The sequence below is a fragment of the Schistocerca nitens genome, chromosome 7 (genome assembly GCF_023898315.1).
Source record: "Schistocerca nitens isolate TAMUIC-IGC-003100 chromosome 7, iqSchNite1.1, whole genome shotgun sequence".
Classification (NCBI taxonomy): Eukaryota; Metazoa; Arthropoda; class Insecta; order Orthoptera; family Acrididae; genus Schistocerca; species Schistocerca nitens.
In genome coordinates this window covers 219,483,734-219,507,585 of record NC_064620.1, presented here as the reverse complement: position 1 = coordinate 219,507,585, position 23,852 = coordinate 219,483,734, and the positions used below count along the sequence as shown (strand labels likewise).

Below are 23,852 nucleotides of genomic sequence, written 5' to 3'. Positions count from 1 at the left end.
AATGGATTTCACGTTAAAACCCGATGTTTCGTTCCCATCTGTGGAGGACATTTTCGAGGGGGATAATAGCTGTTTTGAATGTCCGATTCACACCCTTGCTTGCTACTGCCTGCAGAAAATTCCACTTCCGCACAATGGCATGACGTCATATGTTTTGAATATGTGAGTGCAATTGGCCATTGTTGACTGCGTTTGTCTGCTTGCAGTCATCCCATGGTGGAAGACTGGTACACCTCTTCTTCAGCATCAGAATCCAAATGTCATTAAATTTCGTGCCCTCCTCCTTCCTACTGAAATTTGTGGGGTGTTCTGTACAGCCTTTCATGGAAACTGCTTGTGGCTTCCAGTACTTTTTAGTTCTAAAAAATGAATGTGGTGGTCTCCTGGCAGCAAAGCAGGTTCCGTAAAGGCTGATCTGTGTCTCCCCTCTTCTGCAATTGCCTTTGTACTCTTCTTGTTTTTGGAAAGTTCTTTTTGTAGTCTCCATGTACACTTCTCCACAACTACACGGAATCCTGTAAATTTCAGCTTTCTCCAGCAGTTGGTGAGCATCCTTGGCCAATTTTAGGTGATCTTGTATCTTGCGTGTGGGTGTGTAAATTATCATGATGTTCTGCCTTTTTCAAGATTTTTCCTATGCAGTCAGTCACACCCTTAACAAATGGCATGAAAACTTTCGATTTCACCAGCGCTTGAGCACTGTTTTGATTTCTACCCACTGGTTCTTCAAGCGCTTCTCACCTCAGCAAACGAATAACCATTCTTGAGTAACACATTGGTGAGACGTTTTAATTCTGCATCAAGCAGCTCTGCTTTGCAGATTTTCCTTGCTCCATCTGCCAACGTTTTTATGATGCCTTGCTTTTATTGTGGGTGGTGGTTTGAATCCCAGTGTAGGTAACAATCTGTGTGCATGAGTTTTCGGTAAACCATGTGGCTACCATCTTCTTCCTTGAAAACTAGCACATTAAGAAAATTTAGTCTTCTGCCTGCCTCCTCCTCCATGGTAAACTGAATCTTCAGATTGATCCCATTCAGATGTTTGTGAAAATAGTTCAGTTCCTACCTGCCATGCCGCCACAAAACACATCATCTGCATAGAGGAACCAGATACCCAGTTTCTTGTTTGCAGTTTCCAACGCCTCCACCTCAAATTTTTCCGTAAAGAAGTCTGCTATAACCGGGCTTAAGGGGCTCCTCATAGCGACACCAACCATCTGTTCATAGAACACTTCGTTCCATTTAAAATACGTGGTTGTGAGGCAATATTTAAACAGTTCTGCAACATTATGAGGAAAATCCAATTCAGTTGTTGCAACACTTCATTGACTGGAATAATAGTGAATAGTGACACCACATCAAAACTAAATAATAAGTTCTTCAGCTGTACCACTACACTGTTTAATTTACTCATAAAATGTGCTGAATTCTTGATAGATGAATCCAATCGGCCCACATACGGTCGTAATAGTGTTGTCGAGAATTCGGCAATTGAGTAGGTAGGCAGACCGATAGTACTCACTATCGGCCTTAAAGGAACATGTTCTTTGTGCACTTTCGGCAATCCCTAAAGTCTTGGTGCTAATGCAACTTAAATGAACAGACTTTTCTGATTGCTCTGTTCAATAGAGTACTTGTTTATCAACTGCATAACATCAAACTTCCTGGCAGATTAAAACTGTGTGCCGGACCGAGACTCAAACTCGGGACCATTCAACTGCATAACAGTTCTAAGAACTTTGTCAGTGGGGTCTCTACTTAGTTTCCTAATGTTTGCAGATCTGATAAGTCATTAATCTTACTATAATAGTCAAATTCAAAACAACCGTTGCATTTCCCTTGTCAGTGAGGAGAATAACACTATCATCCTCATTTGATAATTTACACACCCACATGCAAGATAAAAGACCATCTAAAATTGGCCAAGGATGCTTGCCAACGAGGTGTATATGGCTACTACAAAAAGAACAGTAAAAAATGATTAAAGAGCACAAGGGCAATTGCAGAAGAGGGGAGATTGCTGTTGGGGAACATGCTTTGCGACCAGGAGACCACCACGTTAATTTTGATAGGACTCAAGTACTGGCAGCCTCAAGCGGATACCATGAAAGGCTGTACAGAGAACCTACAGTGATCACAAAACACCCCAGGAATTTCATTGAGGAGGAGGAGGGCATGTAATTAAATGGCATTTGGATTCTGGCGCTGAAGAAGATGTGTACCAGTCTTCCACCATGTGTTGATTGCAACACTGGATGATGGCAGTCAACAACGGCCAATTGTGCTTGTGTATTCAAAACGTGTGATATCATGCCACAGCATGGAAGTGGAATTTTGCTGTAGTCAGTAGCGAGCCAAGGTGTGAATCGGACCTTCAAAAAGCTATGATCATCCTTGAAAATGTCCTCCACAAAATGAGGACAAACATCAGGTTTCAAGGTGAAAGCCATTTGGCCACAGAATAACAGCCAGGAACATTTTATTAATTGTGACATTTCCGGTTGTGAAAGTTTACATTTTACAAAGAACAGCACTGTTGTGCATTTCTTTTTGTCCAATTAGGTGTTAAGTAACAGTTCTGTTACTTGGCACATCAAATGTCTGAAGAGTTTCGTCCACATTCGCTATTTGTCTTAGTTCCATGCTGGTTTTCTTTCGATGTTGAATAATACAATGATGGAAAGATAATATATTCACTTCATACTCTTGTGGCATTATCTGAAATATTTTGGTTTTGGTTTGCATGACGTTTCACAAACATGTAGTGCCAACCAACTCCACCCTTAAAGTCCATTAGGTTCCACTGTTGAGCTAGCTTACAAGCGTGTATTTGAATCATTTTTGTATTAATTCAAATGCCATTTTTGACCGTGTCCTTGAATCCATTTCAGTACTCATAATCTGCTCTTGACCATTTTGCATTCAGTCCTCTATTTGCACATTTAGTCTGCTATTACTTTAAATTTATAGCTCACATCATACAAATACCTTTTACTTTTTCCACTATGAAACTAGCTGTTAACAAAAGTATTGTACTGTTACTGATAATGCAAATCACTTTCATGTTCACTGCCACCATAGACTGCAATGACTCATCATAGACTAGACAGTGTTCTGGGTTTGTGGCGGCAGGGTGGAAGAGAGACAGTGTTAGCAAGCTTATGTATCCTCGCAACTCATGTTCATCGCATTGGTGCACTGCTGCTGTCAGTTGAATCTAATGTTGCCAGACGGAGATAGGTTTCCCGTGGCATTGAATATATGGCCAGTATTAAGACTGGTAGGAATTTTAAATCAAACACTGGACATCTGTATATTGATTTTGAGTGTAAGATGCACCTGAATTTTGGAGGCAATTTTTCGAAGAAAAAAGTGCACCTTACAGTCCATAAAATACTGCAGGTCCTTTTCAAGATCACCACAATCTTGATCAACATCAAGGAATTTTCAAAAACCAAATCAGTTTTATTATCTGACCTATGTCAAAAACACGACTGTGATAGGTTTCGCAAACAAGAAACCCACCAAGGTATGAATGTCTGCCGACCAAGAATTAATGGCATGAGACTAGTTATAGAGAGACCTCACTCAAAGCGTTCCGCAAACCGAGTCTAGTGACAACAATGACGATGACACTGAAATCCTAAATGTGGAACTCGACAAGTGCACAGTAACTTCTCTCAACAAACCCACTGCCACAAATTTGTTTTCCAAACTCCAGGCAGTCACCACAACCCGTAAAAAGAAAGGGGAAAAAAAGGAGATTTCAACAGCCAACAAATTGATTGGGGTTAAAGCGCAATGTAACAACAATGGACTTGAGGTTAACCTGTAGGCAGGGTGCCAGCAACTCAAATTCATCCATTACCTACAACAACTGAAGACCTTCTGTTGTTGACAATGGAAGAAGAGTTTCAACACTGATCTCCTTTTTGTTAGCTGCGACATCAATCAAATTATAAAGAAGCAGATTCTCCAAGCAATACCCTCTACAGAACACAGTTATGTACACCACACAAAAAGTTTTACAACCTCAAGTTGCACATTTCAGAAGCAGACTCAACTTTAAAAAGGCCAAGTGGGATGACTTCAGCAAAATGGTTGAATACAAAATGTTGGAAATCGGTTCCAGTCCAAACATCTGTGATGCATTCATCAGGCTCCTGTTTAAAGCTGTGTGTAGGAGCATCTCAAGGGGCTGCAGAGCCAGCTACATACCTGAGTTACAAGATGACAAAGCACAGCTATATGCTGATTTTTGAGACAGCTTTGAGGAAGAGACACTCTGACATAACAAGGGAGTTGTGTGAGACACTAATGCAGACAACATGTTCCACTCACACAGCTGTGTGGTGCAAATTGATGACAAGCCTCAACTTTACTCACAACAGCAAGACGACCTGGTCCACCAGCCAAATGTTCAACATTCTGCAGCTCTGCAGACAAGCTCATGTTGTCGCTTTGATTAAGCAAAGAACGTCACCAGACGAACTGAAAAATTTTCAGGCATTATCTGTACTCTGCGATCCATTCATGCTATTTGAATGAATTCTTCTAGCCCATCTCATCCTGCTCTTAGTGAACAAGCCGGCTTCCGACCTGGGTGGTCTTCCATAGGCAAGTATTGAATCTTACCCAGCATATCAAGGATGGCGTCGAGAAAGGTTTTGCCACTGGTGTTGCCTTTGTTGACCAGAGTGCAGCCTATGTCACAGTAAACATCAGGAAACTTCCCCAAATATGCAAAACATAACTAAAGAATACGGCTTTATGAAGATCACTTAAGAGCTGATCAGCAACAGGAGATTCTATATTAGTCTTCAAAACACCAAAACTTGATGGTAAAAAACAAAAATAAGGTCTCCCCCAAGGAAGTGTTCTTACACCCATACTATTTAACCCGTACACCAATGCCCAAATATGTAACAAGGCTTGCACCTCATTAATTTATGCCAACGACCTGGCTCTCACTACCCAGTATAAGACACCTGAAGTCATTGAAATACAACTTTCATCTGCTCTTGACGAAATGGGGAAGTATTACGACATCAGCAGCCTGAAGACAAATCCAAGCAAAACAGCAGTCAGCGCTTTCCATCTCTTAACAAATATGCTAACTACATGTTAAAACTGCCGTAGCTGGGAACTCCTCTCAATCGCAGCTCTACCCCTAAATACCTCAGGGTTATTCTTGATAGTAGGCTGAAATTCAAGGAACACTGTGACAGCATCAGAATGAATGTCACCACACAAAAGAATATCTTAAAAAGCTGAAAGGCCCAAGTTGGGGAGCAAGCCCACATGTACTTCAGATGTCGGCTCTAGCCTGGTGTTACTCTGCAGGAGAATATCCTGCCACTTGAAACAGGTTGATATTGCTCTTCACCATACTTTTTGCCTGGTGACAGGATGTTTGATGCTAACCCAGTCAGGAAGACCCAGGTTCTGGCCGGAGCAGCTCCACCTGATATCAGGTACACAGTAACAGTGAAATCCAAAAAGAGTAAAGCCATCTCTGACAACAAGCACCCACTTCATGGTCATGAACCTGTTGCTCGACTCTTTGGAGCAAGAAAAGCTTCATCTTGAGTACCTGCCCCTTAGTAAAGTCAAAGGCAGAAGAGAGGCTTCAATACTGGAAGGAAAGAGCTAAAAGTGATTGGATACCACCCAGTGAGGAGTTACCCCCAGGAAACAGCCTGTAATGGCCAAATCATTCAATCGTCTTCACATGGACATTGGTCAAAGTAAAACGGCCATGTTAAAATGGGGACTCTGTGATAACCAAGACATCTCCTGACCGTGTGGTGTTGAAGAGATCATGATCAATTTCCTTGCCTGTTTCCACTATCTCCTCAGGCATTGTGATGCAAGAGGATCTTGTATCAAGCCCAAAAGCAGCACACATCACTGAAGCACTACACTTTATTGAAATGGTTGAAGTCGACATGCTAATAAGATAGTGGAGTTATGGCTGAAGTTTTCATTATACTCCTAGCTTGCTATCAAATACTGTATCATGTCTTAGGCATTTTAATTACAGTAAAGATTATCAGCTGCTGCAGAACAATTATTGCACTGTATTTCAGGTAATAGCTCCTCTTAAATTAATGGAATAAACTATGCCAAAATAACAGTAGTACCAACAAAAGTTATAAATTTAAACAAAGAAAATGGGAAGTTGTGTTTCAGGTGGAAGTCATTTTGTTTTATACAATGAAAAAAATACTTCTGCATATTCATAAACAATCATATTTATATTTTGGACATATAAAGAATAAATTTTCAACACAGAATGTTCTCAAAGACAATAGCAGCTTTCTTAATACCCTTCTTCTGGAAAGCAAAAACCACTTTCTCAGAGTTGTACTATTGTTAAAAGGCAATGGTTAATAGCATTTGGTCCATACGTCTCACAGAGATTTCATTCAGAAAGGGCAAGAATACACATCTCTCTAATAATTTCACAAAAATATCTTCGGCACACTAAGTGCTGACTGAGCACTTCTGTTAAAGAACAGAACTATAAAAATAGTCAATTTACATATATAAGAAGTGACGAGGCACTGACTTCTATAATGGGTTTTACAAAATAGGACTGGGTGGTAATTATTGTACTGCACAGAGATAACAGATATAAAAATAACTTACTATGGTACAATATTCACATACATGAGTTAAAAATATATACAAACTCTTAAAATGTGTCACATCTCATATAACAACCCTGTACAGTTTGTAACTTGTAAATACTGTGGTGGGATATAAGAAACACTTAAGATACATCCACTTCTTGCAGTCATTATGGAGACAACTGCCACTTTTCATTAGCTCTTTACTGATTTAATATCCAACAAGTCAATAACATCATCAGACAGCCTCAAAAATACTGGGTTTAATAATAAATAATTAACAAAATACTCTCTGATAGGCATACAAATTACAATTAACAACAGGAGATTCCATCTGAATTATATTCAACACGTTATCTTCGCTGACCTGGGCCTTCTTCAAGTTTCCGCCAAACAACCTGAAGCAATTAGCCACAGAATAAATTAGAATTAGATCTATGATCATAATATTATACAAATAAATAAATGAAAATGTTATATACTAGTACAGCATTAACTATACTGAAAAAGTAAGTAAAATTAGTTAATATGAAATAATGTTGTGGGCTCAACAAAATACTATGTAATTTCATAGATTTTGTTTTCTTTTGACAGAAAACAAAAATTGTTTAATGTGGAAAGATTCCACATGTCGAATGAAATTGTCTTCTGTTGCCATGACATCAGCCAGATATATTGGCTTTTTTTGTTGTTACGTTAAGTTACCACTTGCTTCTGCCTAACACCATAATCAAAACACTTAATTCAGTTTTCAAAATTGATGACAGTTGTGTCATTGTGTCAAAGAATGTGTAAAATTTGTTGAAATCAGCTATTTTTGTTGCAAAACTGATTCATGATTTTCATTTTTTTATGTGCAATGGCAGAGAAATCTGGACAAAAAGAAACAGCTATTTCTTTTAACATGAAGATAGCATTGCTTATAGCAGCTGATGAAAAATACAGATCAACTTTGAAATCTGTAAAGAGTTTGGCATTGCTAAATTTTATGTTGGACTGAGACTCGAACCTGTGACCTTAACCTTATGTGGACAAGTGCACTATCCACTGAGCTATCCAAACAAGACTCATTGCCCCCCCCCCCCCTAAAAACCTCACTTCTACCTCTTCTACTGTCCAAATTTCACTACTGTTCTCTTGCTTACCTTGTGTGACTTGTACTCTGCTGTAGAAGAAAGGTGTTATCAGAGAGAGAAGATGATAAAAGAATGGATAGAGCAATTAATAACTAGGGAAAATATGAGAGAGAGAGAGAGAGAGAGAGAGAGAGAGAGAGAGAGAGAGAGAAGTGTGGAGAGGAAAGTAGAGCAGGGTAAGGATGGGAAAAGATGGTGTAATGGTGCCTGCCGTAGTGTGCAGAGATGTGGAGGAGACGGGATGAATTGCTAGGTACCCCCATTAGGAAAGTGCTTTTATTGGGGGGGGGGGGAGAAGGTGGGGGGGGAGGGAGATATAGGGAAAAGGCTAAACAGATGAGAATGGGGCAGAAGGTGTGTTTGAGCTGGAGTGGAGACGGGATGGGAATAAAGGCAGGTGGGGTGGCAGAAACTACCAAAGGTTGAGGCCAGGGGGGTTATGGAAAAGAAGGAGACGTTGCAGAGATAATTCCTAACTACTCAATTCAGAAAAGCTAGTGTTGGTGGAAAAATCCAGATGTCATGGGATGTGAAGCAGGCACTGAAGTCGGGCGTATTGTGTAGTGCAGCATGCTCAGCAGCAGGGTGGTCCAACTGTTTCTAGGCTACAGTTCAGCAGTGGCCATTCATCTGGAAAGATAGATTTTTAATGGTCATGCCCATGAAGGCTGCTACAGAGTATATGCAAGAAGTTGGAAGTTGGTAGACTACATGCCTGCTTTCACAGGTGGCCCTGCCATTGATGGGACAGGAAACAGCCATGACAGGACTGGAGCAATGTGTTAGGCGTAGGGATGGACAGGGATATTGCTTACGTTGGGTGGTGGAGTACAATTGTGAGAGGGGAGAGGAGGATATTTCTCATTTCAGGACACAATGTGAGGCAACTGAAACCATGAGGGAAAATGTGATACAGTTGCTCCCGTCCTGGCTGGTACTAAGTATTAGGTTGACACTTCTTTCATTGGGTATGGTGGGCGAGTGAGTAGGAAAGGTGAGGAATATCTGTTTCTGGTCCCCCCATTTGATTCACCTGGTAACCCTCAGCTCAGTAAGCTGCTTTCCACTATGTCGACCTCTACTGTATGGGTGGCTCCATCAGTACCTCTGACCAACTCAAACCGAGCAATCACTAACACTACTTCCGTTTTGACAGCTGCCACCCATTTGACTCCAAGAGGTCCCTTACTCGCAATACAGCCACCCAAGTTCACTGCATCCACAGTGACAAGCAATCGTCTCCAAACATACAGAGGATCTCGCCAAAGCCTTTACATACCGAAATTTCCTCCCTTCCTTGTTCAGAATCTGACCTCCCACACCCTATCTTCGCAGTCACTCACCACACTCACTGACCAGTCGCAAAGGATCCCCAATGCCCCTTACGACACATTACCATCCAGGACTGTAGCAACTAATTCACGAACCATGTTCTCCCCCTGGCTTTCAACTATCTTTTGTCATTCGCTGAAACAAGAAACATCCTCCTGATCTTCTCACCCTGGGGATCCTGCTCCAAACCCAACCTATGCAATATCCTTGTCTGTCCCTATTTGACCCCTGCTCTCAACACCTTGCCCCAGCCTGTTATAGGCATTTGCTACAAGAGCAGGGCCACCTGTGAAAAAAGCCTTGTAGTCTACCAACTTAACTGCAAATGCAGTGCAGCATTATATGTTGGCATGATCGCTAACATGCTCTCTGTCCGCATGAATGGCCACTGCCAAACTGTGGCCAAGAAACAGCTGGACCATACTGTTGCTGAGCATGCCACACAACAAGATGTGCTTGGCTTCAACGACTGCTTCACTGCCGATGCCATCTGGATTCTTCCAGCAACACTAGTTTTTGTTTTTCCGAACTGCACAGGGGCGACGCAGCACCTAGCAGCCAGTCATCGTGCCCCATCATGTCTCTGTACACCCCTACAAGAAGCAACTAATTTTCTTTCAACCCTACCCCCTGCTATCACTCCCCCCCCCCCCCGCCCTTATCTCTTCTGTATCCCCATTACCTCTCCATACGAAATCATGGTGCCACAGAGTAAGTGTGTGTGTGTGTGTGTGTGTGTGTGTGTGTGTGTGTGTGTGTGTGTGTGTGTGTGTCATCTGATGGACTTTGTCCAAAAGCTGATATTCTGCATTAGTCTAGCTTTAAACATGTGCCTCGGAAAAAAAAAAAAAAAGCAGGGAATTGGGCATGTGTTAACAGAGGTTACGTCCAGGAGGATTCCAGGATGCAAGAATGTCGTGGTGTGTACGTTCCTAGCTAGGAACTCAGGGAGCCTAGTTATTGTGTGGGAAGATCCGAATAGCCTGTGCGATTTAAAATGCACATTGAGTCATGTTGTAGAGCATGCGAGTCGGTACCATGTTTCACAAAGGTGTACAGTTCTTCTATGCCCATTCATGCACTCAGTCTCTTTAGTGGTGATCTTCCCTGTATTGTGTGGTGAGCAAAAGTTAGTTGATAAACAATATCTGTGGTTTTGCAAGTTCCTCTGCCTTTAATATTGTAGATTTTATCAGTGGTGACTTTGGACTAAGTGCTAGTGGGATGATGCATGGGGTTAGGAACCTAGGGGTTGGAATAATGGTTTGTGAATGTCATGCAGTTTGCCTAGGATGTTAATGAAGTTAGGATGATATTGGTGAGGAGGACTTCATTTCAGGACTTAGCTTGTGAGTCATAGCCTTGGTCACCCATACTAAAGTGATGAGGCATTAATCAATGCATGGGTGGAGCCAAGTGACACATGAGGTTGTTTTAAATATTTTGGAAGTGGGAGCGGTATTGGCCAGAGGATGAGAGGATGATACTATCTGGGAGATTTGTTTGCAAGTAAGATCTGTATGGTAGGTGCTGGAATGGAGAGTTGGGTGTATTGGTGGATAAAAGGCTGTGTTGTTCTGGTGTGGGAGCAGGGAAAGAGCACTGGTAGGTGGAGGACACGGACTAGTGAAGGCCAAGGCCAGGGCAGTTATGAGAGTATAGGATATATTGCAGGGAGGGTTCCCACCTGCACAGTTCAAAAAAAGCTGATGTTGGTAGGAAGGATCCAGATGGCACAGGCTATGAAGCAGTCACTCAAGTGAAGCACATTGTTTTGGGAAGCATGTTCAGCAAGTGGGTGGTCCAGCTAACTCTTTGCACATTTTGTTGGTGCCCAAACAATGCAGACAGACAACTTGTTATTCCTCATGCCTACATAGATTGCAATATAGTGTTTGCAGCATAGTTTGTAGATCACATGGCTGCTTTCACAGGTACATGTGCCATTGGTGCGATAGGTGAAGACTGCGAGTTGGTGGTTGTGGGAGGATGTATGGGATAGGTCTTGCATCTAGGTCTATTGCAAGGGCACGATCCATGAGGCAAGGGGTTGGGCCAAGGGTGCAGTAGGGACAGATAGGGATAGTGTTAAGTCTTGTGGGTAGTGGAATACCACTGTGGGAGGGGTGGAAAGGATAGTGGGCAAGATATTCCTCATTTCATGGCACAACGAAAGGTGGTCAAAACCCTGGCGGAAAAGGTGATTCTGTGGCTCCAGTCTAGTCATTGCAGTCACAGAAAGTGTTCATCATGTGTGTGGTGGTTTTTTTTTTTTTTTTTTTTTTTTTTTTTTTTTTTTTTTTTTTTTTTTTTTTTTACTCCAGAAAGCCTTTTGGCCAATAGCTTAACTGTATAGAAGGCTTTCCACTGCACCTGTCTGCCACTCAATGTCTCCTTTGTATGGTTAGTAGCAATCTATACTTTTCACAACATTGTTGTTATTTCATCCTGGACTTTCCATCATATAAACAGTTATATACTGTATGTGGCAAGGGGACACTCTGCAGTCATTATTTATCCATGGAACATGGAGTTCTATGTACAGCTAGTAATGGTGGCATTCACCTGAGTAAAATATTCCGGCAGTAGAACAGCCCTCCCAATTCGGATCTCTAGTTGGGGACTACTCAGGAGGTGGTTGTCATCAGAAGGGAAAAAAAACTGGCATTCTACGAGTCAGAACATATAATGTTAGATCCTATCATCAGGCAAGTAGGTAGGTAGATTACAGAATTTAAAGAGGGAAATGGATAAGCTGCAGTTAGATATAGAGGGAATTAGTAATGTGTGTTGGCAGAAAAAAAAGAAAATACAGGAATTCTGACAAGGTCAATACAGGGCTACCAACATAAAATATGGGTAATACAGAAGTAGGTCTAATAATGAACTACAAAATAGGAATGCTGGTAAGCTACTATGAGCAGCGTAGTTGGAGTATTGTAGCCAAAACAGAGATGACGACAACACCCACCACAGTAGTACAAGTTTATATGCCTACTAGCTCCGCAGATGTTGAAGAGATCTGGATATGCCAGAATGTTTTGAAGAGATATTTCAAAACCAAATTTTAAAATGCAAAACATTTCCAGTGGAAGATGGGGACTCTAACCACAAGGTTATGAACTGCAGATTCAAGCTGGAAAAAAATGCAGATACCTAGGAAATAAGGAGCTGGGACCTGTGTAGATCAAAAGAACCAGCAGTTGTTGAGAGATTCATGGGGAGTATTAGGTAATTACTGACAAATAGGGGAAGAAACACAATAAAAGATGAATGGTTAGTACCGAGAAATGAAATAGTGAAGGCAACAGAGGATCAAATAGCCAAAGAGAAAATGCCCTGCAAAAATTCTTGGATAATACATGACATATTGAATCTTACTGACAAAGCGAGAAGTATACACATGCAGCAAATGAATCAGATGAAACAGAATATAGATACTAAAAAATGTTGGAATTTATTCCCAAAATTCAACTTAACTGTACTATCTAACGCAACAAATGTAAATTTGTGATGTACCGGAACTTGAACCCATATTTCCCATTTACTGCCAGTTGTGATCGCCTTACCACTTACACTATTATTAGCATATACCCCGGACAGACCCAACTTACACATGTCACACACCTATCCATTTCTTCTCGTGGTTTATTAATTCATTTATATAAACTTGCACATCTCATGATTCCCATGAAGGTTTTGAAATCAAGACGGTTAGAAATCACCAACAATTGTCACTTTCATCACAGCTAGAAATCCGGGTTTAAGTCCTGGTTCAGTACAACTTTTGATATGTTGCTTTACATAGTACATCTACATCTATTCCAATATTTTAATCTGTAGTTCATCATCAAGTATAAATATACAATATAACGTGACAATGGTCCTGTGACAAAAATGACAAATACAGTCTGAGACTTCTCATCGTGCCGAGCGGTATAGGGTGCTGCAGTCATGGACTGTGTGGCTGGTCCCGGCGGAGGTTCGAGTCCTCCCTCGGGCATGGGTGTGTGTGTTTGTCCTTAGGATAATTTAGGTTATGTAGTGTGTAATCTTAGGGACTGATGACCTTAGCAGTTAAGTCCCGTAAGATTTCACACACATTTGAACATTTGAACTTCTCGTCGTCTTGATCTTGAATCCTGCATGGGAATCATGAGATGTGTGAGTGTGGGTAAATGAGTTACTAATCCTGTGAGAGGAAATAGAGAGGTGTATCATATATGGAAGTTTGGGTCAGTTCAGGCAGCGTACTCACATAGCCTAAGTGGTAAGGCAACCTCTCACAATAAGTGGAAAGTTCAAGTTCCAGCCTGGCACAACTTTTCATATTATGAAAAGAACATATTCCTACTCCCCACATAAAGGAGATGGGGGGACAACAAAATGATGAGAGCTTTTGCTCGAAAGATCTTCTTCTAAACTAAAAAATACACATATATTCATACAACCACAACTCTCTCTCTCTCTCTCTCTCTCTCTCTCTCTCTCTCTCTCTCGCACACACACACACACACACACACACACACACACACACATATACTCACTACAACTGTCTCTGGCCACTGAAGCCAGACTGCAAGCAACTGTGCCTCATAGGAGTAGCAATCTGGATACTGGGTGTAAGGACAAGGCTGGGACAGTGAGGGGAAGGGACAGCAGTGTGGCAGTGGGGAGGGTACAGTGCTGCTGTGCTGCTTGTTGGAACATGCAGGGGTGTGGTGGGGACAAGGTAGGGCTGCTAGGTGCATTCGGTAGGTATGACTGAAGGGGAAAGGAGAGAAGCAGAAAGGGGATAAAAGAGAGAGATAAGTGGGTGTGTTGCAGAATACAAGGCTGTGAAGTGCTGGAGTGGGATAAGGGAAGGGGAGAGGTAGGTGAGTGACAGGGACTAGTGTAGTTTAAGGACAGGGGGTTATGGTAATGTAGGATATACTGCATGGAGAGTTCCCACCTGTGCAGTTGAGAAAAAGGTGGTGCTGGCAGGAAGGAGGTAAAAGGCATGTTGTGTTGGGCTGCGTGTTCAGCAACTGAATGTCCAGCTGTCTGTGTGGACAAGCTGTCCACATTCCTCCAGAATCTCAACATCCCCCATTCAAGGCACCTTTCTTGATGTTGACCACCTCACTCAAAGATAGCTACATCAGTACCTCCGCCTGAATCAGTCTATCAACCACCAGCAATACCTCCACTCTCCAACAGTTGCCACCTGTTCCATAACAAGGAGGCACTTCCATACAGCCTAGCCACCAATGGCTATCACATCTTAGTTATGATCATTCCCCCCCCCCCCCCCCCCCCAAATATATCAAAGGTCTCACTGAGACCTTCACAGGGCGAAATCACCCACTCTAACTCTGTACAGAAACAGATCTCCCACACCGTGTCTCTCCAGTTGCTTACCACTTTCTACATTCTCAATGTCCACCCACAAAAGAGCTCTCCGCTGATGACTATCACCCAGGACTCAAGCAACGGTATCACATTCTGTGCCGGGGTTTCTACTCCATCTCTCTGTGCCCTGAAATGAGTATCCTACCCATTACCCTTCCCAGAACTCCCACAGAGGTTGTCTGCCACCCACCGAATCCACACAATATCCTTGTCCATCGCCATCTACGTCTGCTCCTAGCCTCTTACCTCATGGCTCATATTTCTGCAATAGATCTAGACGCAAGTCATGTGACTACAAACTAAATTGCAACAAATTTGCTACATTCTACATGGGCATCACAACCAACAAGCCGTCTGCTTGCAAACTGTGGCCAACAGACAGCTGGCTCATCCAGCTGCTGGAGATGCTGCCCAACACAATGTGCTTCACTTCACTTCACTGACTGCTTCACAGCCTGTGCCATCTGGATCTTTCCCAACATCAGCTTCTCTGGACTGCACAAGTGGGAACTCTCCCTGCAATATATCCTTTGTTCCCATAAACCCCCAGGCCTCAACCTTACTAGTCCCTGTCCTCCACACACATATATCACCCTCTAGCACTACACAGCCTTCTATTCCACCATTGCACCTACTCGTCTCTCTCTTTCTTCCTCTACACTACTTCACTCCTTTTCCACTTCCTCTCCCCTCAACCCTCCCAACTGCACTTAGCAGCCCTACCCTGTGTACCACGTCCTTGCATGCTCCCAGAAACACCCTCCCCTACACCTGCCTTGCTGTCGTTCCGTCCCCCTGTATTCCATCCTGGATTTTACACTGTTTGACAAATTTTAATATGTCGCTTTAGGTAGTACATCAATGATGTGTGTTCAAAAAGTAAGACGACTTTATATTTTTATGAAAAAAATATTTATTTATTTATCAATATTCATGTTGTCCACTTCAAAGTAATCCCCCTCAGATACAATACACTTCTGCCAACACTTCTTCCAATCCTCGAAGCACTTCTCATAAGTGCTTTTTGGTACAGCCTTGAGTACTTCCAATGATGCAGTTTTTATTTCCTCAATCATTTAAAATCTTCGTCCTTTCGTACATCTCTTCAGTTTTGGGAACAGGAAAACATTGTAGGGGACCAAATCTGGTTAATATGGTGGCTCAAACAGGATTGTAGTGTTATTTTTGTACAAAAAAATCTCTCACAAGCAACGATGAATGAATAGGTGCATTGTAATGATGCGAAAGCCATGAACTATTTGTTTTTCCACAATTCCTGAAGTTTTTTTGCATATAATGGCACATAATGTCAAGGTAACTCTTTATTGACCAAACGACCTTGAGGCAAAAATTCATGATGCACTACACCATGGTAATTGGGGGGGGGGGTGGGGGGGGGAGGACAGTGAGCAAAACTCTGACATTTGATCGAACTTGGCATGCTTTTTTCAGTCTTGGCTCTCCAGGATACTTACATTGGGAAAATTTGGCTTTGGTTTCGACATCATAACTGTAAACCCATGTTTTGTCACCAGTTATGACCCTTTTGAGCAAGTCATGATCATCACTGACATCATTCAAGAGCTCCTGAGTGATGCTCATGAGATGGTTCTTCTGACCAAAATTGAGAAGTTTTGGAACAAACTTTGCTGACACGTCTCATGCCCAAAACATCCAAAAAAATTGCATGACACAAGCTGACCAATATGCCAACATCCTCAGCAACTTCTCTTATGGTAATCTGATGATCTTCCACAGCAATTTTCTTCACAGCTTCAACATTATCAGCTGCTGTTGATGTGCTGGGGCATCCAGTGTGAGGTTCGTCATTGGCATCTTCTCAGCTATCTTGGAATAGCTTGTACTACTTTTAAACATTTTTTTTTTTTATTTAGAGCAGACTCATCATATGTCACTGTCAACATTTCAAGTGTTTTAGAGCACTTGATTCCATTTTTCACATAAATTTGATGCAAAATCTTTGCTCCATTTTTTTATAATAATCAAAAATCGCCAAGCACACTAAAACATGTCTAACCTTTCCATCTGTCAAAAACAAACTAAGTCTGCTGTACACTTGAAACAGTGAACATATGTTTGGGACACGTGTACCAACATAACAACAACAAAAAATTTTAAAATCGATAATCGAATGTATGTTGCCCATGCAATTTGAAAAGTCACCTTACTTTTTTAACAGCCCTCAAATACTTATTACAGTTAAGTCAAATTTCAGGAATAAATTTCAATATCTGAAACTGTAAATTGTCATCAAGTATAATTAAACTACAAATGATATTGATTGGAAGATCTAACTCAAAAGGAGTCCCCTTGAATAGCATTATTGACATCCATGGAAGAGTCAGCCATGACAAAAATAATTCAACCTTATTTGTCTGAAAGACAAGCACTACACCCTCAGACTTGTGGAAGAGAGTAATAATTTCTGTTCTAAAGAAGGCAAGTGTTCTCATGTGTAAACATTACTGAACTGTCAGTTTAATAATCCATGGCTGCAAAATATACTGGCACGAATTATTTACAAGAATAGAAAAACTAGCACGAGATGAACTCACGAAGATTATGCTGGGGCATGGCGAAATGTAGGAACATGGGAGGCAATACTGACGAAACAACTTACATTAGAATATAAACTGAAGAAAGGCAAACATACATTTATTAGCATTTGTAGATTTGGAGGAAGCTCTGACACTGTTGACTGGAACATACTCCTTGAAATTATAAAGGTATCTGAGATAAAATACAATGAGTAAAAATCTTGAATGCTCGGGGCCCTGCAGCTTTCAGATATTTATCAAAAGACATCTTCAATACACCATGAGCTGCACTAGAAATGTTTCATTTTCTAAAACTGGTTTTCAGGTTTGTAACCCATCAGTGGCATCTGATACAGAGGAACAAACAAACTTATGTGCACTGATGTCTACAAAATAACTGTAGATATGTAGCAGTAATATAAGTCTGCTTCCATAATGTACTTCTATAGCAATGACATGCTTATCAGTTAATACGACAGGATCTGAAATAAGTCCTGTAAAATAATATACAGTTTGTCATGTATGTTACTGCTGTCAAATTTTAGGCAATAACAATTCTGATGATGTTTGATGTACTACATATAGAGTAAACATGGAATTGACAGATCCGGGAGTCTACATTGCCTGTCTATTTTATTTCTAAGATTGTGGTCTTGCGGTAGCGTTCTCGCTTCCCACGCACGGGGTCCCGGGTTCGATTCCCGGCGGGGCCAGGGATTTTCTCTGCCTTGTGATGACTGGATGTTATGTGTCTTTCATCATCATTTCATCTCCATCAACACGCAAGTCGCCGAAGTGGCGTCAACTTGAAAGACTTGCACCAGGTGAACGGTCTACCCAACGGGAGGCCCTAGCCACACGGCATTTCCATTTCTAAGATCAAATTTATATGTGTCTGTGTCAAGCATTCATGTAATTATGTAAATTACATTTTTTGACAATTGGTGTGTGAAGGTATAATATACAAAAGGTATAAGACTACAAAATAATCCAACATATCACATCAAATCAGACAATTTTACATGCAGGACACAGATTCCAAACCAAGATTTAGAGAACTTAATAAGTTAGTGAAGCCAATTCCTCAGCATGCAGTGCTCATTTAAGAGAATACAAGCATTCTGCTAATGACATTAACAGAACTCTTCTAATGACATTAACAAAACTATCAGCATTCTGAACAAAGCAGAAAAATGAAGATTACTAAATATTCTAGAAGAAATTGAAACATATGACAAAACAATCAGACAGCATATTTAATGAATAAACAGAGTTACAGAATAATATGTATATACAAAATTTCAACAGTGTTTTAACCAAATAATTTTAGTTTGGAGTCAATGTGCTGCACATAAAACTGTCTAATTTGACATGAAACATTGGATTATTTTGCAGTCTTACACCTTTTGTATATTCTACCTTCACATGTCAATTGTCAAAATTTGTAATTTACATAATGACATGAACACGTCACAGACATATATAAATATGATCTTAGAAATTAAAAAAGGCATACAATGTAGACTCCCTAATCTGTCAATTCCATGTTTATTCTGTAAGACAGTTACATCAAACATTATCAAGAGTTGTCACTGCCTAAAATTTGACAGCAGTAACATACATGACAATCTGTTTATTATGTTACAGGACTTATTTCAATCCTGTGTTATTAACTGATAAGCATGTCATTGCTTGGAAGTGCATAATGTAACTAGGCTTATATTACTGTTCTATATATACAGTTATCATTTTATATACATCAATGCAAATAAAGTATTTTGTTCTTCTGTATCAGATTCCACTGATCATGGGTTATAAAGCCAAAAAACAAAACATTTCTAGTGCAGCTCATCTTGTAAAGAAGTAGTCTTTTAATAAATGAGCAAAAAGTTGTCTACAACTTGTGAAGACTGCAGTTAAAAAAGAGCTGACGGGCATAAGAAGGGAGCAGTAGCTGAGAAGGAATTGAGACAGTGTTGTAACCTCTCCCCAATGTTATTAAATCTGCACACCAAGCAACCAGTAAAGGAAACTAAAGAGAAATTTGGTAAGAGAATTAAAGTTTAAAAAGAAGAAATAAAACTGAGGTATGTAGAAGACAATGGTATTTTGTCTGACATGGCTAAGAACTGAGATAGTCAACTGAACAGAATGTATATGGTTTTAAAAAAGAAAGGGGTTATATGATGAACACGAACTAAAACAAGAGTAATGGAATATAGTCAAACTAAATCAGGCTGTGCTAACAGAAACTGATTTGTCTTTAGATGCAGAACATGCTGCTGAGCATAACATCCTCGAGTTCAACAGCTGCTTCACAACGAATACCATCTGGATCCTTCTCTCTGACCTATGCAGATGGAAGTCATCCTCACAACAACTCCTTTGTTCCTATAATCCTCCTGGCTTCAGTCACCACAAACCCACTGCACCCTCCCTTTTTATGCAGCAGTCTCCATTGTTAATGTGCACCCCACATACTCAGCACCTCTGGTATCTCTGTCGCATATCCATCTCACTTGACCCAACAACCCCTCATGTCAGTGCGCTGATGAATTGCAATCCCAGCACAATGTAGCTGCACGTGTGTGTGTGTGTGTGTGTGTGTGTGTGTAGCTTGTTAAAGGATTCACCCAAAAAGCTAGAAAGTTTTCATTCCTTTCTGTGTCCTCTCAGAAGCTCAGCACTTCTGCTACTTTGAGTGGTCTCCTTCACTCCTAAATTATTTACATATTATAAGAACTTTCCTTATTATATTTATTTTCTCCAGCATGTTTCTGTATAAAAGACTAAATAAGATTGTGAGAAAAGCAACTGGATGTCACCAGTTGTGAGGTTACAACCTAATTACACAAAAATATCTAGGACATAGAACTTAATTCTGTTTAATTAATTTATTAATTAACTAATGAATCAAATATCGAATTAACTAATGGTGAATACGAGGTATGCTGAACAGAATCAATACTTGCCACAGCAATACTTGCCACGCGCAAAACAAATACTGCATATATTTTTTTGAGAGACACTGACAATATATGTGTTATTCTGGTAATACTGTGTCACTCATGTGATTGACTTTTGAAAGCTTAGACTCACTGAGAATTCAATATTTTGCTCAAATACATAAATCTTTACAGTCTCATTGGCATTTGTGTAACAAAGTTATCAGAATATCTACAAGTAGAGCAACAGTAAACAATCCTAGAAATGTATATACACAAACACGTCTATCTACAACAGACAACATACACATACTACATACTAATCTACAGCTGATGACCATTAAGTCACAATCTACTCACATTGCACATCTCCCTGACAAGTGCTTTCTCACCGTCATCAAGATCATCTCCTGCCGCATTCATTGTACTCGCAACTGTGGGATTCTGCTGCTGGTGAGGAATGTAAGTGGAGGAAGGGTGAGGCCCACTGCTACCTCTTTCCAGCTGTTCGCGAACTTCAAGCACTTGGAGTGCCTGAACTACAGCCTCCGGTCGGCCACTACTCTGGAATGGAATATGGAACAATAAACAAAATTATGCTCATCACTGATGACTTACGGGGCTCTGCAAGGAAGACGGCACAGGTGCCCAATTGTTAATATACTTAATACACAGAATTGAGTGTGACTAAAATGATTCCAAGATGAGGATGGATGGATAGACAGACAAGGACACACACACACACACACACACACACACACACACACACACACACACACACACACACACAGAGAGAGAGAGAGAGAGAGAGAGAGAGAGAGAGAGAGAGATTCAAAGTAATATCAGCAAAGGGCCACTACCTTCTCTGTGCAAAACAGTAGTCCAGTATTGAGTAAAACGAAACTGTATTTACCTCCAGTATCACACTTGCGGGAGGGGTGGAATTAAATTCTATTATTTTCTAGGAGACAATTACGTATGAGAGTTGAGAGTTAGTAGTTGGTTTAGTTCCTTTGCACTGTGCCAGGTAGCACTCAACTAATTGCTTAATCTTATCATAGAACACAATTTGGCAATGGAGAATGATACAACCAATGATGATACTGTAAGTTACTGATCACATTCATGCAGGATGCTTTGGTTGGTTTTAATGAATTTAAGATATAATGCAACTGCTTTCACAATTTCTTTAGTTTGCACATGTGTGTGTCTGTTTCCATGTCTGTAAACCTTTACGTATGTACATGCATGGGCAAGATGCATTATGTGTGTGGGTATACATGCACTCATGTCTAACAGCTCTGAATAAGAATAGAAATTTAAGAGCTACACTCTTCTATGCTTGTTCAACAATCTTCTTTTACAGAATATCTGTACAGGCATTCAAGATAATCTCCATTCATGCTTAAGAGAGCTTCTCAACATCTTGACAACTTCTATATTCCAGATAGGGCATCTTCATTGTTGAGCTGTCTGATTACTCAGGTCACCTCACTGGATGCTTCATCAATTGTGTCAAAACTTTTTCTACCAAGCTGTTTGTCAACCAAATCAAAGTCCAGTGGGCTCATACCAGGACTTTATAATAGGCGGAGAAGTACTTCCCATTCATATCTGTCAAGTGTTTCTCTCACTTATAGGGCAATATGTAGTCTCGCATCATCATGCAAAATGAGGACACCAGCTGCAAGCATGTCAGGTCTTCTTTGCTGAATTTTTGGGGGCAAAACATTTTGCAGAAACAGCTTGTGGTACATGACTGCTACAGACATCCCGTGGGGCACTTGATTCGTAGCTATGAATCCATTCACATCATACACAGAAATCATCATTCGTTCCACCTTTGACTGTTGGTGGCAAAATTTTTTCGGGCATAGAGAACTGAAACTTTTTCATTGTGGCAAAAGACGTCAGTTCTGGCTCAAAATCTCGTATGCAGATTTCATCAGGTGCAACAATCCTTTTCAGCAACTGTTCTCCTTCTGATCAATAACACTGAAACAGTTCTGTGAGTCTTTATCAAACTGCTTTCTGCCCTTCACTCCGATCATGTAGAATCCATCTCTTCTTACGTGAAATTTCCTCATGTTTTTCATCAGTTATCTCTCAATAATGTCATTAACAATAACCTGAGAGGTGTAGGCTGTTGCCGTTGATGGTCTTCCACTTCTTGTTTTGTCCTCAATGCTCGCTCAACCTTCACAGAAATGAGCAGACCACTGCAATACTATCCACCGCGCTAATCCCACACATCTCTCTCAAAACATTGTAAATTTCCATTGGGTTCTTTCCACAAAGGGATTTGATTTTTATGTAAGGAAGCTAGTCACTATGTGTAACCAAACCTGAGTTGGTTCAGCTTCCATTTTAAAACTGAATTACTCACGATACAAAGTCCCGAGTTCGAGTCTCGGTCCAGCACACAGTTTTAATCTGCCAGGAAGTTTCATATCAGCACACACTCCGCTGCAGAGTGAAAAATCTCATTCTGGCTACTCACGATACAGCCATGTGAACTAGCAAACACATATTTGAGCGTCACACTTAAGGTCTCGTACAGAACTGACATGAACTTCTGAGTTGATCAAGCCACTATAACTGTCACTATGCACAATGTGCAGGACTTTTGAAATAAGCCCCGTACATACTTTCTGATTCTTCTTTGTTGTGCTCTCCACATCCACTACTTTGATTTTAAACTCTGTAGCTTGTATATTTTCCTCTAATGACACAGTTTCATACAGAAATGTGGTTTTCTTTTGGGCTCTGACTTTTCTCTTCCCTTACTAGATTAGAAAATGGTTCATGATCCTTTCTAATATTTTTAATGTTCGTAGAGAGAAGTTATTCTTGTTTTCCTTATTGTAAGAAAGATTTCTCAACCATTTCATACCACTTTAAGAAGAAAATTTCTTGCTCAGTTAAAAATGTTTTCCAAATTACAACTCAAACCATAACCCTGCATTCCATGGGAAGTGTTCTTATCAACTGATCTATCCAAGTATGGGTCACAGCCCACCCTCACAGATTCAATTCTATTAATACCTCTCCCCTACTTACCAAAGCTTTGAAAGCTCTCTTGCATACCTTGGTGAATTAACACTACTGGTAGACAGGATATGACAGAAAAATGGCTTAGCCACAGCATCTACATCTACATCTACATCTATACTCCGCGAGCCACCTTACGGTGTGTGGCGGAGGGTACTTATTGTACCACTATCTGATCCCCCCTTCCCTGTTCCATTCACGAATTGTGCGTGGGAAGAACGACTGCTTGTAAGTCTCCGTATTTGCTCTAATTTCTCGGATCTTTTCGTTGTGATCATTACGCGAGATATATGTGGGCGGTAGTAATATGTTGCATAGGAAGCTGTTGGCAGAAATACTCCCTCATTCTGCAGCAGTGTTTGAGAGCTGTTTTGAAACTTATTGACAGTTTAAAACCATGATTTTGGCTGGGATTCAAACACAGAACTTTGCCTTCTGCAGACAATATTCTTACTGATAGAGATGGCCAAGGCACTGCTTGAGTTCTACCACTACCTCTCTCCTGACATGAAAACTTCACACAAACTCTCTTGCACACCTTGTTAGATTAACATTCCTGTAATGAGCACTGTCAAGGAATTTCTTAAATCACTGCCTTGTTGCTGATATTTGGGAGATAGTATAAATATTTGAACTGCTAAGGTCTCTTTACATTGCTACACTTCCAGTCACATTACTTAATTATCGAATATTTTTCTGCGACCCTTCTTATTACTATGGCATCTGAAAGCTCCTAGGTGTGCCACACATTTATTTGTATGCTTTCCCTTCAAGGGAGAATTACAGTTTTAGCTTGTTAGGTTT

General features: G+C 40.7%; 1 protein-coding gene across 1 annotated transcript in view; it reads right to left on the bottom strand.

The window, feature by feature from the left end:
• Nucleotides 1–6,249: 6,249 nt before the first annotated feature.
• LOC126194960 (coiled-coil domain-containing protein 85C) overlaps nt 6,250–23,852 on the bottom strand; it is a 90,616-nt gene continuing 73,013 nt past the window's right edge. The window contains exons 5-6 of the mRNA XM_049933353.1: nt 20,358–20,561; nt 6,250–7,030 (exon numbers count right to left, since the gene is read on the bottom strand). Of these exons, the coding sequence (XP_049789310.1) occupies nt 6,986–7,030; nt 20,358–20,561 (249 nt within the window). The 3' untranslated portion in view covers nt 6,250–6,985. The remainder of the gene's footprint in view (nt 7,031–20,357; nt 20,562–23,852) is intronic.